Source organism: Lepisma saccharinum, chromosome 7 (assembly GCF_977018435.1).
Source record: "Lepisma saccharinum chromosome 7, izLepSacc3.1, whole genome shotgun sequence".
Lineage (NCBI taxonomy): Eukaryota > Metazoa > Arthropoda > Insecta > Zygentoma > Lepismatidae > Lepisma > Lepisma saccharinum.
Genome location: NC_139235.1, coordinates 44,209,034 through 44,227,547, shown reverse-complemented (window position 1 = coordinate 44,227,547; position 18,514 = coordinate 44,209,034). Strand labels below are relative to the sequence as shown.

Below are 18,514 nucleotides of genomic sequence, written 5' to 3'. Positions count from 1 at the left end.
CATTTTTTGACCAATAATATATCGTTATTTGCCTTGTAATTCGAAGGTTTCGCCGTTCGTATCTTCTTCCTCCCAATATTCAAACTCGTGACTCGGTTCAGAAAGATACATGTATCCAGCACACTTCACTTTTCACAATATGTCAAAAAAGGGGGGTTGAAAAAGTACATACCTCAATCACCAGGATAAAACTCGTCCTGCCGACCAATCGAACTCCGGCACCATGGAATCAAATAGGTTTTGGTGTCCTTCTCGCACAGTCATCATACTCTTACATGGAATCTGGATATGTCCCTCGAACTTCCTTCTCTGTCAAATCCCATCTGTAACTCAATGGTCCTAATGGCGAATGGTACCTTGAAGAATACGGCAATCGAACTGTCCTAAGGTCAAACGAAACTCTGCTCAACCAGATTCGCTTCTTCGCAAAAAATACAGTTCTTCCATGTCTTTACTCCAAGCGGTGCAATAAAAATGAGGCAGTTTGCATAGTAGTCCGAATATAGAGAGAGTCCAATATCCCAGCATGTAATCGACGGTGGATAGGCAAGTCTCGTCCAGCGAGTTTCTGTTCCGCTCTAAGCACGCGTCATAATCTCTCCCTCTCTTTTCCTTCAAGGCTCGCTGGCTGGTTTCGTGGGTGTCAGCTGGATCGGGACTGCTGAGCTTGCACGCTCGTAATCGCTGCACTAAACAAGGACCAGTGGAGACCTCTAGCGTAACTCTCACAACCAATAAACCATAAGACAGACGCAAGGCGTACCGATGAAGGAGGAATTGTGAGGCTTTTCTACGCGTAGATTAAACGTAATACTTTTTATTACGAATCACGCAGAAAAACGTCACACAATTAACCCGCAAAACTATTCTTTTTTTATTATTATTATTTTTTCATTAGTATCTAACTGCTTAATATTGTGTCATTGGAAATGTTTAGCATTCATTTGAAAACTCTTAACATCGAATGGTCTGTGGACAAAATTATTTTAAAATGTTTATCACCATTCCAAGATGCAATAAACAGTGGTCTGAATTACTAATTGGCACTGTTAACGTCACTAGAGTGTTCGATAGTTGGATCATCCACCCACCTCCGTGTCAGAGTGTTTTGCACAGCGTGCCAAGACGACAGAGGTCCCTGGTTTGAATCCCGGCATTAGCACGGGTGTTCTTTATGAGTGTCCCTTCATCAACTTCATAAATATCATCACTCATATTCATGTTCGCGATTAACCAAAAGTGGTAGAAAAGCGAAGTAAAATATAACAAATCAATCAGTAGTTGGATCGCCCACAACAATGACATCTACTGTTGTTCAGAGGCGCTTGTGATTCAGGTAGGTTTTCTAATGACTTGCATCATACCGAAAAGTATAAAACACCAGAGTTCAAAACATTTGTGGCATATTAAGGCATCTAATTTTCTAGCTAAAACATGGATAGATGATGTTTTATTGAAAACCAAGCTGACTTCAGGCAAATAATACCTGTGGCGACTAATACCATAAGTAAATTATTAAACAAAAAAGAGCCGACCCTTCCTTCGGACTTGGCGTTCCCACCCTAAATGTCCATGCTACGCCACTGCTGGACATGTACTTGAAGAGACATTCACCAATAACATCCCGGAGAAGTTAACACAGCGCACTACGATGCCAAGGGTACTGGGTTCGATTCCTGGCCTGGACATGGGTGTTCTTTGTGAATGTCCCTTCTTGTAATCCAGGGGTCCCAGGTTTGATACATGGTGGAGGCACTTAGTGGTTCAGATCCCACTTTAAACTGTAAAGTCCAGTCCCGATTAGTGGACTTAAAACACCAACTAGTGAATGTTCCTTCTTCAATTTAATCATATTTTCACTCATCATGATTAGCCAAAAGTGGCAGATATACAAAGTAAAATAAACCAAATCGATCAATCAAATCCATATACCGGACTCGAACCTGCAACTTAGGTATCAAGATCAAAAGTCGAGCACTTAACGCTCTCGGCCTCAAGCTGGACGCGTAGTTGCATCAGCATGCTCACCCGTTTCACCAAAAATCTTGATGTAGTGAACAGTATCTGGGTTTAGTACATTTTTTTAACTGCGATATTTGGTTGGTAGTGTTATCCATAGACAAATGACTGATAATATCCAAGAATACAATGGTGGAAAAGTTATTACTCTTTAAGTCTTGTATACACAAACTAATGGTACGCTTGGGCTAAACTTGCAGGTAGCAGGTATATGCACTGTATTCCACACATCTTCATTCCGCTGTCTTGCAACTATCAGACAACTATGTTGACCGCAGGTAGCACGTGAAATCCTTGCAGCCTTAAGTAGCAATTGCTACCTCATTTGCTCCAACGTTGAGCATTCCTGGAGGCACCCAATGTTGTTGTGGTTGCTTTTTTCTGTTTCCACTTCACAATCACATCACTAACATCACATTTTGGGAACTGCATAAGAATTGAAATGTCTCTTACAAACTTCTTACTCAAGTGGCAACTAGTCGGTGAATTTGAAGTCAGTGAATTCAGCTGGTAGTTCGTATCTAGTAATGATCATTTTATTTTTGACATTTGTTCTTGTTTTCTACCATTTTGGTTAATGGCAATGATCATGATGATTAGAATGCCCAAGACCTTACTGGACTGGAACCAAAAAGCCTTGGTGGAGATTACTTGTAAACTGAGGTGGTTCAACATTGAGGAGATTACTTGTAAACAGAGGTGGTTCAACATTGAATAAACCCAAACACAATTACTACTTTGCACTATGAATGAAGTTACTGCTGCCAAAGTAAATTGATAATGATCTTCAATTTTAGCTCACAAATGGTAAGAGAAAACCTCTGCTTTATTATTAGTCCTTTATTATCATTCTCTACATAATTTTGTCACACAATTTATGTGAATTCTAAAGAGTTGTCCATACATGTACGAGGCCATCACTAATTTCTCCTACTAATGAGGAACACCTCCAAATTTGTATATATTCCTACTTGTACATTGGAAACGCACACAATTTATATGTAGAAATAGTCAAGAACTCAAATATCCATTTTCCGGATTATTTCTGGACTGGCTGCTACATTGCAGCAGGGACACAGGATTCTTCTGAGTGTGGATCGCTTTCTTTCGACATTGCACTTTATGTATCGGATTTCTGTTTTGAGCTCTGCTGTTTTTTCTACATTTTCCCCTAAGCAGTTGTCACCATATGATTTTTGTGGGATTTGTTTGAAGTCCTTTTCATCTTTTTCACCAGCTTCATTTTTATTTTCTCCTTCGTATCTTTGCCACTTGCAAGCTCCTACTCTATGCATCGACTGCTCCATTCCAAAGGTGTCCCTTCTCACCACTGGGTCTGTCTTTATGCAGAGAAGTTGCTCGCTATTATTGTCCCTTCTCACTGGGTGTAAGGAAACCCTTCGTGGGTAAGAATCATCATAGTTGTTTCTTTTCTCAAGTTTGTTTAGAGAATAACTTGTTCTTTTAATTGGTACGTTCTCACTTCTCATATTGAGAGGAACCAATCCAGGAAGTGCATATTCCACACGGAAAGGTTTTGTGAAGTTTCTCTTCTTTTCTGCACTTTCCTTTCTCTCGGCTCTCTCGGCACTTGCATTGTTTTTGTCTAGCTTGTCCTGGTTGACATTAAAACCTGTGTCATCGTCGGTTAATGTTTCTATCATTGTTTGGGTATAAAACCATTCACCATTTGTTCTTTCTGCTTGTGCAGCACCTGTGCCATTCTTAATCTGTCTCTCCAGAGTGACGGAAGAAAATTTGTTCCTGTCACTGTTTGTTTCAGCAAGAATGTTGCCAGCTGGACCTTCAGGATTGGCTGACAGTGAACCTGGAGAAATATTCATGCTGGTACCCTTTGCATCTTGATAAGAATAAGACTTTGAAGGTTTATGTCGCACTTTACCACCTATGGTAGCTTCGGTGGTTGCAGAACTAGAAGTAAATCTACTAGATTTATCAGTTGCCTCTTCTCTGAACTCTAACTCTGCTGAATTAGGAGGACTATCAGCATTTTCAACTGGTGGCAAAGAATGAACAGCCCCCCAAACCATTCTTCTGCCATCTATTCCAGCATTGCTTGTTCTCTTAGTATCGCTATATACCCTATCCAGAGCACATGTACTTGCAGTTGAAGAGATTGTGATATCCGAAATGGACTTACGAATCAACGTTTGTCCAGGTTGAATGTGACTTTCTTCTAGTTCATTTTGATGCTCAAGTGGATTCTTTATTTTCTCCGATTTCTTTTGTTTTCCAACTATTCCTGATGCATGATCAAGTATTTTCTTCTGAGATTTAGGTGCTTCTATAGATGAGTCTGCGTTCTTTTTGCAAGCAGACTTGAGTTGTACATTCTGCACCACAGTAGTGGTACACATGTTGGTACTATGTATGTTGTTAACATCTCTGGTATGTTTCAACGAACAGGTAACCCCCAATACCGTTCGTTGATTATTCACCACTGCGGTTGGTACCTGCTCACACTCTGTTGACTGCGGCCTTTGTGCTAAGTGATGTTTACAGTCTTTCTGATTAGAAACTGTCACTTTGTTCCTTGCAGCTTTGTCCATAACTTCATCAATAAAAGTGTAATCTCTTTTGCTTTCACCTTTCAGCTCTGATTGCAATCCACTTTGAGTTGATTCTGGATGCACTGACGACTTGTACTTATTCTCATGATGATTTGTTTTACTTGAAATGCATCTTTGCTGCATACAATTGTCTTCAAAGTCTATGTCTTTCCTGTTCAATGTGTGATGTTTACACAATTCATCTTCCATACAGTATCCTTTCTTCATTGATATTTTTGTCTGTTTCGAGACTTTATCCTGGTTGGTGTTACGAGAATCAGATTTCTCGAAATAGGTACGTGTGGATTCACTTGCATCACTTTTTTGAAAACTTTGTTTGTTTTGGTGATTATGGTTGCCTTCCAACGCCCCTTCACCTGTCGATCTACTTTGCTCATCTTTATTTCTTTCTTCACTGTCTTGCTGTTTCTCCTTCAAGTTCCCTTGGTCATTTCCCTCACGTGGCGCCATTGCATGTCTGCTGGACCCCTTCCTTAAATGAGAAACTCTTGAAGACTTTTTCTTTGCTCTTTTTCCTGGCTTCAGACAAGAGGAAAGAAGTTTCTCTAAATGTTGAAGTCTATCGGTATTTTGCAACACAGTACACCCAAATGATTCAACAAGTGTCAAGAGTTTATATAGCATAGACGAAGTAAAATCGAGTGGCGTCTGGCTACATTCATCCAACATAGTCTTCAATGTAGTATCTGATATGAATATTCCATCCGTTGTACCATCCCATTCATCCTCGTTCCTTAATGCACTGTCTGGTTCATCATTATTACGTTGCATGGACGACGTTGGAGTTCCAACTGTCCTAACCTTCACATAATCCAAATTATCATTTTGACTGTCATTTATTTGACTTTTTATGTCATCGTGCTCGCCATACTGAGTGGCAAACATGACATCGGAATCTTCCGCCCCAGACCATGACATTACATCAGTTAATAGCACATTTGAGTGTTCACTTAAGTAACTCTGGTTTGCTGCCTTCCACACTTGACATAGTGTTCCTGATATGCTTCTGTATTTGTCACCCTTAGTTACTGCTACTTGACCATTGCATTCGTTTGGTGAGATTTGCGTAGTCTTTCCAGACCCTTCCTGTTTCAGTGCTTCTGGCTGTGAACCTGATCCAGGTGCAGTTTCGACCCTTTCCGAACTCGGAACATGAACTTCTGTAGAATAGTTAGTGCTTGGATATATTTCGTGAGTCTTTTGTGAATGAGTGTCTTGTTCTGAACATGTTCCACCAGGAGTCACTGAATATTCAGTGTCTGGCTGCTCCACTTGAGCAACCACGCCGTTGCCTCCATCCGTGCACGAAGAGGATTGGAGTGAACTCGATGTCTCTCTCTCTTTTATCTGTTTTCGTGTGCCAAGTGAGCTGCCAGTTCCAGAGCTGTCGCTGTCCATGGAATCACCCTGTTTGCAAACAGATGAAACTGATATCGGCACGTGTTCCATCTTTCCTATCCTGCTTCTTTTCTTGTTCTCCTCGTGAAATACACTAGGGCATGTTGGAACTGGTTCTGAAGAAGAACCCTGTTTCTCCCTCTTTGTAACCTGAATACGTGTGCTCTGTATGATATCCGAGAAGGTATGTCTTCTCTGATTATGCATTTCTGCAAGTTTCTTCTCTGCTCTACTTCTCTTTGGAGATACGCTGCTGTTTAAAGTAGACTTGGGATACAGTTGTTCTGTTTGGTAAGAAAACAACAGAGTTTAGTTACCCATCTGCATCTAAAACCTAATTTACATATTTGTTATATTTTCAGGTCCACATGCATTTTTATTACTGTACTTAAACAAGAAATTAAGAATATGGCTTAAAATAACTAAAACAGGGTTCTCACACACCTGAAAAACCTGGAAATTTCAGAAAATTTAAACAATGAAAAATTGGGCAAATCTCAGGAAAAATCTTCCAAATAGTCAATCCCAAGAAGCACATCTGAGGGATTCCAAGATTGTTTTTCTGCATCACAACAGTTGTGTGTCTTTTTTAATGTTATTATTTGAATGTTCCAAATGTAAGTTGGAGCTGTCTTTTGTAAATTGACTTGAATTGTCTAACAATTTGGCTCCAGGCAAGGTAGATCTAACCTCTTATGTGTTGGAAGCTGAAACCTTCCATGTTAAACATTGTCACAAGAATTCAGAGTCAAATGTAAATGTGTTTCTTAGAGACCTCTGTTATTTCTTTTAAAGATTTTCGTGCCCAGCAGACATTTTACACATGAATTACTGGTGAGACTTATCAACATCGTAAGTTTTGTGCTTCTTTTCGTCTTAAAAAAGAAAATTCAACCAACAGATCATCACATTCTTTGCTAAATATCATGTTAGGACATCATGATTTTCTTTATGCTTTCGCCAGCCAACTGGGACAAGTGTTATCCCAGCAACTGTTTGCTCCTTAAGGATTCTGTGATAGCAGTTGTCTCAATAACACATGACATCATTTAACATGTTATTTCTCATGAAGTAATCAAGGTTTTTTAGTTATGTTTATTATTTTAGTAGTAGGGATGGGCCGATATGAAATTTTGGCTGATATCAATAAAGTGCAGATACAAAATTTACCAATACTGATAACCGATATTCTGCCAATCCAAAATAAAATTCCAAATGGTTCTTGAAGAACCTGAATGGTTCATTGACCTTGACATTTACTTGTTTTAAAAATTTGTGTATGGAGATTATACATGAAAATTGTAACAAAATGATAGAATTTTGTACTAAATTATAAGACATTTATAGATATATCAGATCGATAAAACGGTAATTTCGGTCAATAATCAGAATCACCAATATTGACTGATTCCGATAGAGTATCGATTAATCTGTCCCATACATTCAAATATCAAAACAATTCACTTAGTTCTGGTATTCTTTATAGGGAGTTTTATATTTTTTTCGGTGAAAAAATATGCACTGAGAAACATTCTTCCTAAAAAATTAGTTGTTCCATAAATCCGATGCTGATTGCTTGGAATGTACAGGGAATCATCACAAAATACCCACCTTAGACACCAGCTGAAACAACCCCAGAACATGATTCCGCCACCACCATACTTCACTGTGGGCACTACACACTCGGACGTTCTCCGGGTAATCGCCATACCCACACCTTCCGCCATTGCTCCACCATCTAGTCTCTCCACTCTTTACACCAACATAGTCTCTGCCGTTTATTGTTTTTTTGTATCAGGGGTTTGTGGGCAGTGGCTCGACCATGATAATTGAGCACATGGGCCTCCTTGTAAAGTATCTTGGTCAAAACAGTCAAATTGGTCGCACTTTGAAACTCTACTGCAATCGAATGCATCGGACGGGTGCTGTTTTTCCGAATATCCCTCTTCAGCACTCTCCTGTCCCGGTCGTCCAATTTCGTGGTGCATTGCTGCAGTGTCCCTTTTCCTTCCACTTCTTGATGACAAAGGCTACAGTTGATTTAGGGTCCTGTCGGGCATCAGCTATGCTACGTATACTCATGCCTCCTATGGAGCAGCCTACTATGATCCCTCTTTCAAACATGCTGAGCTCTATCCTGTCTGTCATTTTATCAGCGAATGATCTGAGAAGCCTCCTGCTGCCGTATATATACCTGTCTGTACTCTCTTTCCCATGAGGAGTTCGTTTCAGAGTTGAAACCGGGGTGGGGTGTCCAATTACTTTTTTCCACATAGTGTATTTTTTAAGAAGCCAATTTTTTTAAGGAAAAAAAACTTGGGGAAAATTTTGTAATCCTGCCACACCCCTAATAGGCACAAATGGAAAAACACTGTTGGTTCTCATAGTACAAACATTTGCCTACAATCCGTCAAAGATTCTGCTCTTACCCTTTCATAATAAGGTGGCAGTAGTAAAAAAGAGATTGGTAATTTGAAAAAGTGAATGGTTTTGATCTGAGAAGCATTGTTTCTGAAAATTGGTTGTCGCATGTGCCCTATGGGATGATAATCGCTTGAAATTTGCAGGGAAAGATGCATCATGTGCCCCCTGTCCTAATACAGGTTTTTCCAAAAGTCCTTCTCACATTTAAATTCACTATAACTTTGTAACGAACAGAGATATTTCAGTGAAATGAAGTTTGTACTGCACAGTAGTCTTTAAAGTTTTACCTGGCAACACTGCACATTCAGAGGATCAGCTGACTGCGAGTGATCAAATGATTCCAAGATGGCGTCAATTCATGAGGCTGGTGGATTGGCTGCAGAGGACCCACATCATGTCCCGCAAGGTTGCCAGACCTGACTCTGTGTGGCTTTTGGCTGGGGGATATGTCAAGATGGAAGTGTGCGGGGAAAAGCCAAGAGATCTGTATGACCTCAAAGCAAAGATATCTGCAGTCATCACAAGTATTTCGGATTCAGGATGAAATTGCAGGAATGCATCGATGTGAATAATGCCCAGTTGGAGGTATGGCGATGAGGACGACAGGCATGCAGTGCCACACATTCCCAGGTAAAACATTAAAGACCGCTGTGAAGTACAAACTTTATTTCATTGAAATATATCTGTTCATTACAAAGTTATTGTGAATTTAAATGTGGGAAGGTCTTTTGGAAAACCCTGTATTTTGAAAATAATTTCCAAAACTGCCGAACACTTGCATAGGTTTCCAACAGTTTTACACAAATATTGATCCCGCTACAAATTTCGGCCTCAGATTTTGACAAAAAAGTTGTGTCTTACCTTTCTCTGCCATCTTTGCTTCTTTTTATGAAGGTTGATTGTGATCTTTGCGTGTTTTTTCTCTAATGTTCTTCCTCTGAACGCTAAAACAGCTGATACTTTTATAAATTAGACCACAAAGGCAGCTTTCTGTCATTATCCGTGGATACAGTTGGTCTGCAAATGATTGTTGCTTTCAGTGAACATCACTGTTGCCATACATTGGTTGGCTTTAATTGTGTTGATTCATCAGTCTACACAAAGGCATATGCAAAGAGAAAATGATAGTGTTGCAACCCCTTTCAAAATAAAACTTAAAAGTATAATGAAGAAAGTATTTCCAAGGAATATTCCGGGAAAAGTTTGTGCATTGAAGTTTGAAAATTTCAGATTAGAAACTCTCTTCCATTAAGAAAATATTGTTTGTTTATGTATGTCCTACATTGAAATGGAAAACACATTATAGCAAGTAGCTTTGTGGTAGGATCTGAACCCAGGATCATATAACATACATTGATCTACAAGTGCAGAACACAAGAAGTATATAAAGAGTGATCAAGAAAAAATGTACCTTTAAAATCATGTGAGATGGTACTTACTGTATATGGGATGCTCCCTTTCTTCTTTGATAAACATGACTGCTACTATTGGAGTTCTCCCAAAAGGATAGACCTCCAATGCAGCAGCGTTCTGTAACACATTGTTTCTCAGAGCAGGCATTAAGAACATACGATGTGGTTTCTTTCTTATAAGTTTCTTTGCAAGTTTGCTTGTGAGTTAGCAAAGAGAAATGTATCATCTGCATACAGCATCTCCGAAATATTTACTGCTTTCATTCTCCAATATCCTACTTGGAACTTCTCATTTTTGTTTTAATTTCTTTAAGCACATCGTCCATTAAAATTATAAACAAGTAACGTCTTACTCTGGCAGTAACTTCAAACTCCTGTGATTTATTATTGCTCGTCCGCACATAACTTCAGCATTCCTTGTAAAAACTTTGTACGGCTTTTATTAGTTCTTGGTGTATTCCCGTTTTTCTTAATACTTTCCATAACACATGCCAAGGGACTATCAAAGGCTTTCTCCAAGTCAATGAAACATACTAGGTAAATCTAAAACTAAAGGCAATTTTGTGTTTTCGCAAGAATGAACGAAGATTGGGTGTGTGTGACATCACGTGTATACTTGGAGTGAGGTGGAAGTAGGGGTATCCATCACTGCCCCTTTCAGTTGAGTGTTGCGGAGCAAAAAGGTCACACGTATGGACACTTTCTGTGGTCTTTCTGTGGTCAGAGGGAGTCAAACCGGCAGACATCCGTCGGCTGTTAGTGCAGTATGGAGCAAGCACCATGGCTCAATGAAAGGTGTATGAGTGGGTGGACCGCTGTAAAGCTGCATGGTCACCGGTTCAGGTCAGATGACGAGGTCGAGCAGGCGGTGCAGATGTGTCTTCGTGACCAACCAAAAACCTTCTTCGCGGACGGGATACAGAAGGTGATTCCATGATACCAAAAGTGCATTGCCATGCAGGGGGCATATGTGGAAAAGTGATATGTGTAATTCTTCTTCTTGTGTGAAAATAAAGATGTTATGTGAAAATTGCCTTTACTTTTTGATTTACCCTAATAGGTATAAATCTTTATCATATGGTCCTGCACACTTGTTCCTGGCCTAAATCTACTTTGCTTTTCTTCCAACTTTTCTTCTTTTTCTTTCCTCAGTCTTGTTTCTAGAATTCTAGAATATATCGTACTGGGGACACTCAATAGAGAAATTCCTTGATGGTTTTTACATTCTCTGTTGTCTCCTTTTTTAAAAAAATAGGGATTATAATTGAAACTTCCCAGTCTTTTGCTATTCTCTTCTCTTTCCAGCATGTGTATTATCTTCAATAATAATTGTTTTCCTCGTCCCCATATATTTAATTTAATGATTTCAGGTGTTATATCATGGTGTGCTGGTGCTTTCATTTTTCTTATAGCTCTTTGAAGTTCATCTCCAATGATTTCCTGTTCTTCATCCCTTGTATTATCTTGATTTACTGTTTGTTCTCTACAATCTTCACCATCATCTGTATAATTTTGTTCATCAGAATCCGATTATTCTTGAAAATATCTTCACCATCTCTTCAGGATTTGTTAGGAGTTTTTTTTCCTCTCATGATATATAAATTTTAATGTGCATTCTCTGGATTTTCTCATAGATTTTAACGTTTTGTAGAACAACTTTTGGTTTTCTGAGTAATTTTTATTCATAGTTGGTCCAAATTCTTCCCACATTTCTTTCTTTGCTTCCTGGACTATTTTCTTTACTTTATCTCTTTGAATTTTGTATTCTTCAAACGTTTCCAATGTTCCTATCATTGAATAATTCTTCCATTTCTTTTTCTTATGTTGTACTTCTTTTTTAATGTTGCCTGTCCACCATATTGTCATTTTTCTTTTCACATTTATTTTACTTGTTCCATAAACTTTTTGTGCTACTTTAATGAGGGTGTTTTTCAGCTAACTCCACAACTTTTCTAAGTCCTCTTCCCTCTCCCAGCACATTTTTTTAGTTCTTCTTCCACTGCTTCTCTATACTTTCTTGTAGATCTGCCTTCTTTAGTTTCTTTAATCCTCCTTTCTGTGTTTATTATTTTCTGTTATTTTCTTTTATACATAGTCTTTTATACTAATTGCCCTAACGATTTGATCTGGAAAATGCGTGTCTTGCATCTGTGGGGTTATTTGATCACAGCGAAGCGTACGCAGGATGCAGTTGCTATCTTTCAGTGTCAATAATTTTTGTACCGTTACGGCATTGCATTTCTTGTAAAATTCTAATGTGTTTTGATACACCACATAACCCCCTTGTCATTTGAGAAATTTGACCTCGGTTCAATATGGCGTTCTTCAAGATGGTGACTATGTCCCGGAAGCACCCTCACACATGGACCCCTTACCCCAATGTACCCAAGTGAAGTTGGAAAGAAAGGTGTCCTGGGACTTTTGAATCACTCTGTATATTGCATTGCAGATTCATTCTCTACATACCCAGTCTTACCATAATTACTGTCACAAGGTTTTGAATGAAATAACAAAAATACTTTAAGATATTGTATTATTACATGCATATGTGTTACACAACTATATTGTGATGACAAAGCCTTAATCATTGTTCAAAATGAGCACCTTTGGCATGGACATATGCCCTAAGTCTCTGTGGCCACTCATCAATTGCATTGCATACTGTATGGAGAGGAAAATCTGCCACTGCCTTTCCAAGAGAGCGCTCCAGACGACAATACTGGGGTGTCTTGTTTTCATGTCTTGAACCGCAGACCACAATTTGTAGTCTGGAGAGTTGAAGTCTGGACTGCCAGATGGCTAATCCGAACGAGAAACGAAATTGGACATATTTGTCTCAAGCCACTGCTGGTTTTTTTTTAGTCTTATGTGCTGGTGCAGAATCCTGCTGAAAACTCCACTCCTAACCATGAAAAGCAATGCTGCTGATATCCTTCATTATTGCCCCAGGACTATCTCCTAATACACTTGGGATGATGTTTCGACCCCTTTCTGGCAGAATAGCAGCTCAGTGATGCTATCATAACTTTCCCCATCGTGCAGTGATTGAAGCAGAGTGGTGAGCCCTCTGTACTCATGGAATCTTCATACTCTCACAGTAGCTTTTGTGATTTTGTCAGTTTGCAAGTAGAAAACCACCTCGCCAGCAAACATTTTTTTTTCAGTGGCGAACAAAATTCCTGTGCCCATTTTCTGCATAATGCTCCAGTAGGCACTTTGCTTTCATTGCCCTCTGATGCTTTAACTCAGCTGGGAGAATGTGACGTGCACGTCTTTTGTAAGCTTTCAGCCCTAGGTCAGTTCATAACACACGAGATGTGAACATTTTGGAAATGTTCAGTTCACCGACGATTCCTGATTGATTCTGTACACATTTTTTGCACATGATTCACTAGTTGCACAGTCCTTATGGTGCATGGCTGTTCCTCCCTGGGCCTCTCATTCCCTGCTCCACTGTCAATGAAACACTGGATAGTATGATACATGAACCTCTTTGAGATTCGAAGCTTCTGGAGGGTCTTGAAAATTTTACCAGCTGACTTCTCTAACTTATGTAGTGCTCAAACAGCCACATGGTTTTCATACTTGCCCCATTCCATCATGGAAGCTAAACACAAATGTTCTCTCACGTCGGTAGCTCAACTAGCAATGACTTCTTGCCAGGGGAAGTTGTTGACTTTTAACACCAGGTGAGAAGCCACTTTCCGAAGTTGTGACATTTTTGATGGCAAGACTGTATACAAGTGTTCTTGAATTACCAGCCAGGTTAAATTGGTATTAACATCCAACCAGGCACGTAGCCAGGGGACAGGCTAAGGGAACTGAAGCACCCCCAAAATCCCACAAATATCTAATTTAAATAGTATGTAGCATTAATTAATTTTACTTCCTTAGCAGGAATAAACATTAACTCAAAAAAAGTTTAGTGTTTAACAGAGGAACTAGGTTATATTTTTATTTTCTACCATTTAATCCAAAGAGTAAATGGATCCACAGCTCTCAAAATGTATAGTTTTTTTTTTTTTTGTGAGAGGTCATGGAATATAAACTTTATGAGTAAAATTTGGCCCTAACTTTTAATGTTTTTTTTTAATGGAATGTGTAAAAGTTAATAACAAAATACAATAACTATGAATTTCAGTACACTAACTGTACAAACTGTAAGATAAATAATGGACAACAGTGTTTTATATTCACTTACAGGGTGGACTGAGTACCAAAGTCTCTCCATTTATATAATAATAATAAGAATAAGAAGAACGCTAAATTTGGAATTAAAATTGGTTTATCTTTAATAACTTATAATAATTATAATTGTAAAATGACAATTATAACCATGGTAATAATTATTATTGTCATTATTATTTCTACTAATCAAGTTTTATTAGTGGCCTGCCCCCCTCTACAAATATTTCTAGGGAAGCTTGTTCTGATAAGGGATGAGCCCCCCCCCCCCCCTTCTCTGAAATAAAATCCTGGCTACGGGCCTGCATCCAACATTAGAGCACATACATTGCTCTCATCATCAAGGAATCATTAATTCCTTGAGATCAATGTACACATTTGAAACACTGGATGCTAATACCTCGGAACACTTATTTGAATCACCTTGCCGGAAAGCTACAATTTCTACTAGGTATATGATTTGTTTTAAAATCATTTTGTGCACTGTAATTAATACACCATGAAAACTTGCACAAGAATCTTAGGCCTTAATTATGTGCACAAAGATATCATTTAATTTTTGAATTAGTTTTTTTATTGGCTGATACTGATAAAGTACAAAAATTACTAATTGGCCTACTGATAATCAAAATTCTTCTGATCTAATACAAAATTGCAGGTTTTCCTTGAATGTTTCGTGAATAGCTCATTCACGTCCTTAATAAATATATGTAACTAGGTAATTACAATGGGTTTTGCCTTTGAAAAGGAGCTGGGCATTTAGACATTTACTTCACAAAACCATGACATGAATTACACGTTGTTTTTCATAAAAATAATAACAAGAATGGAAGAATATTGCACTAATGTACAGACTAGTATATACAGTTAAACCTGAGTTATACATATGTCAATGTGAAGAGAAAATAATGTGTATAACTGAGAATTACTTACAAATCAGATTTACCGTAGATATCATGTCATATAATTATTAAAATACTGTAATTGTATCTATTTTGAGGAACAAGATATACATAATACAGGTTATTTCTGTCATATAGTGGTAATTTAACGAATCTAAAAGTTTGATTCTTAAATACACTACATTTGCTGCTTTATATTAGTGAACACTTGGATACCGAAATTCTATAGTAGACACTATACAGTAGTTTTATAGTTTTACTACCCAATTTTAAAAAATAGTATTTAGTATTCTTTCTCCTCCTGAGACAGCTTGTTCACCCATTGTAGACATGCTCTGGAGAGTTGAGCAATAACTAGGATTTGTTCAGGTAGGACCAGTAACTATACATTCCAGCAGATTTATGAGACATAAAAGATATTCTAAATGCGCCTCTTGGCCTCCTTTACAGATTCACTGAAGTTGATACTTCATCTTCTCTTTGCCGATTTTTCAAATCACTCATTTCTCCGATTCTTGAATACAGCTCTCCAGTCTGGGCCAAGGCTTCCAATACTAATCTTTCTAACATGGATTCTGTCCTTAGCTTCTTTACTGCCATTGTTTGTCATAGAATTCCTTCTCTACGGCATCTTCAGACAACTTTGAACATTCAGCTACTGCAGTCCCAACGTGATTTGGCTAACATGAATTTTGTCTATAAAATCATCAATGAAAAATTAAGATCCGAATGTCTACTTGCAGAATTCAATTTCAGAGTGCCCTCTTGATGGACTCGAAATGCCCAACTGTTCTACAACTCTACCACTAGGCTTTCGCTTATACAGCACTCTCGTTCCACAGGCTGCTCCAGTTCTGTAACAAAGTACTGATCGTCAACTAAATCTGTAGGTCTTTTGTTATTTTTCCTGTTTATGTCGTGTCATGTTTTTTTATTTACCCTTTCTTGTTTTTACCTAAAACTCTCTTGACTTGTTTTTGTTTGTTATCTATTACAATTTTCAGTGAAAATTGGCCATTACGAGTGCTGTATCTGAAACTAGGAATAAATATAAATAAAGTACCTCATCATGGAGGTCCATATTAATTGTCATGCATATTTTTTTTCAACAGTCCATAAGGCCATATTCATATCTCAAGGAGTTAAGAGACAAGAGTTTTCTTGCAGAGGAGTGTGTACATTGTAGACAAAATTGATGCAATTTTGGTTATGGATTCTGGTGAGGAAGTTCAGATTTTGTGTAAATATTAAGAGGGAGAATAAAGATGGGAGAACAGTAACATTTGTGTTCTCATTATTAAGTGATGGAACAAACTAACTAAAACAAGAAAAGTCAAGAGAAAATAAATGTGAAAAAGTTGCAGTACTCACTGTGTTGCAAAGAAAGTCCACTCAACACTCATTTGTAGTCCAGAACCACTCTTTCACTTCCAACATGTGTTCGACATACTACTGCTATATATATATAAAAGGAAAACAAACCTAGTATTCTCAATCACATCACCACCTTCACATTATTATTAGTGTGTGGATTTTTGCCTATTTGCTTCTTTTATTCCTTTAAATTTGTTTCATTGTTGTTTCAAGACTAATAATTAGGGACGTGAAGTTTTCGTTTTAACAATAACACCAAAAAGTTGAGGAAAGCAAAATAAAGTGTTTAAAATGTATTTGGGTAGGTAAAGGAGGCACGTTTTTGAGGTTTCGGAATTGCGAAATATACAATATAAACTGGGAATATCATTTCTTCTGTTTAAAAAGAACTACCTAAAGTGCTTCTGACGAGTCTTTTTTAAATTCTAGGTATAGCTTACAATTGATATGTTATTCATTATAATTGGGCTGTATGAAATAATTTAGGCCAGTGATTCATAAATACATCCCCAATACCTTCGAAACAGTTTTTCATTCTTTTCCCATGCAAGTCGGCCCCCATGGCAGAGTGGTTAGCACATCGTGCTACTACGCCAGGGGTCCTGCTGGGGCATGGATGTTTGCGAGTGTCCATTCATCAATTTCATCATATCTTCACTCATCCCCATCTTTGCAAATTAGCCAAATGTTGCACAAGAAGTGAAGTAAAATAAAACAAGTCAATCAATCATTTTCCCCTGCAGCCCGAAATTTTCCATAAAGGCACAAATTTATTGTCATTTCTGCACTTAATTTATTCTTATATTCCTATTATAAAACATCATACTCCCACATAAAGACATTCTGGACAAGCCCCTATCCTACTTGTTTGGCAGAGAAAGTCTTATTTGCGGAAACTGAATATGTAATATGTCAAAATGATGGCTGGCTAGTAAAAAATGTATTCGTAACCCCCCCCCCCCCCTTTTTGAAAATCGTGGGCATACCTCTGGTTTCATATTACATCAGTGAACCCCAGGAAAATTATCCAAGAGCCGTGCCTGAACCTTACTTAAAATCCCTTTTGTGATACTTCCTGCTTATTCCTAGTATTCCTCCCACAACGTTTAACTCTCTTCTCTGTACCCTTTAGAAGATAACCTTGGTTTGTGAGTGTCCTTTCATGTTACATCTAACCACCATTCTTCATAATTATTGTTGCAATTGGACAGAAGCAACACAAAAATAAGAAAAATACAATAGAATACAAAAAATTGAAGTCATTATATTTGGAACTAAGAAAATTAAAAATAAGCTTATTTGCAGTGCCTGTTTTTGGCCCTTTTTATTTCAAACCACCTTTTTGAGTTGTTTTTTTGTTGCCTATTTGCTTGACTATTTTAGTACCTGTTAATCTGCACCCTAATTGTTGTATACTTTTTTCAATTTGTGAGCGGGCGGATGTGCCTGTGTGCGTGAGTGAGTAAGCAAGTGAGTGAGTGTAAAGTACAAATTGTACAAACATAAGTACAATTATTTATGAAATTGAGGATTACATTGTTATTCATGTGTGTGTACTCTTATACTGCTTGCTTGCATAGAAGGTTTTTTTTCCTTTTGGATTTAAATCAATAGGTTCTGGTTAGTTCCAGGTTGAAATGGCACTAGGAGAAAATAACAACTGAAAAGAGATTGCATTGGCATTTGTTTGGTATACCTTTGTAATGCATAATTCTTCAATACTTCCAAGAAATATATTGTCAGTGTACAGCATGTTATTTTATTATGACCCACTTCATGAAGACATTAATACAGATAAGGCATTTTCTTTTCTTTTTAGATGCAGATTATGGTGTTGAAAGCCTGGGACCAAGCCATGTTCACAAACTGTTCCATGGTGATATTCCATGGTCACTGCATTCTGAGTGGCTCATGGGAGAAAAAGAGTTACTTCAGCTTGTGCTCAAAGCTTACAGGTAAGGCATGCTTAGTTTTGTGTGTGTGTTTCGTTCACTTATTTTGATAAAGAGTGTAATAAATGACCCATATCTTGGGGCAGAATTTTGCTCAATTATGTCAATTCTACATAGAAGTTTGAGCGGAAAATGCAGGCTTCTAGGACTTGGGACTGTAACATACTGTCCCTTTGCTGTACCAACTAAGCTACTGAACCAGCCCTGGTTTTGCCTTCTGTGGTTTTACATGTGTGGAATTACCTCTTGTTATACTG

At 38.0% G+C, this 18,514-nt stretch overlaps 1 protein-coding gene across 2 annotated transcripts in view; it reads left to right on the top strand.

Annotated features, from left to right (window-relative positions):
- LOC145989832 (pecanex-like protein 4) overlaps nucleotides 1–18,514 on the top strand; it is a 131,984-nt gene that overhangs the window by 93,367 nt on the left and 20,103 nt on the right. For both annotated transcript variants that reach the window (XM_083125230.1, XM_083125231.1), the window contains exon 11: nucleotides 18,125–18,260. In XM_083125230.1, coding sequence (XP_082981356.1) covers nucleotides 18,125–18,260 — 136 coding nt within the window. The remainder of the gene's footprint in view (nucleotides 1–18,124; nucleotides 18,261–18,514) is intronic.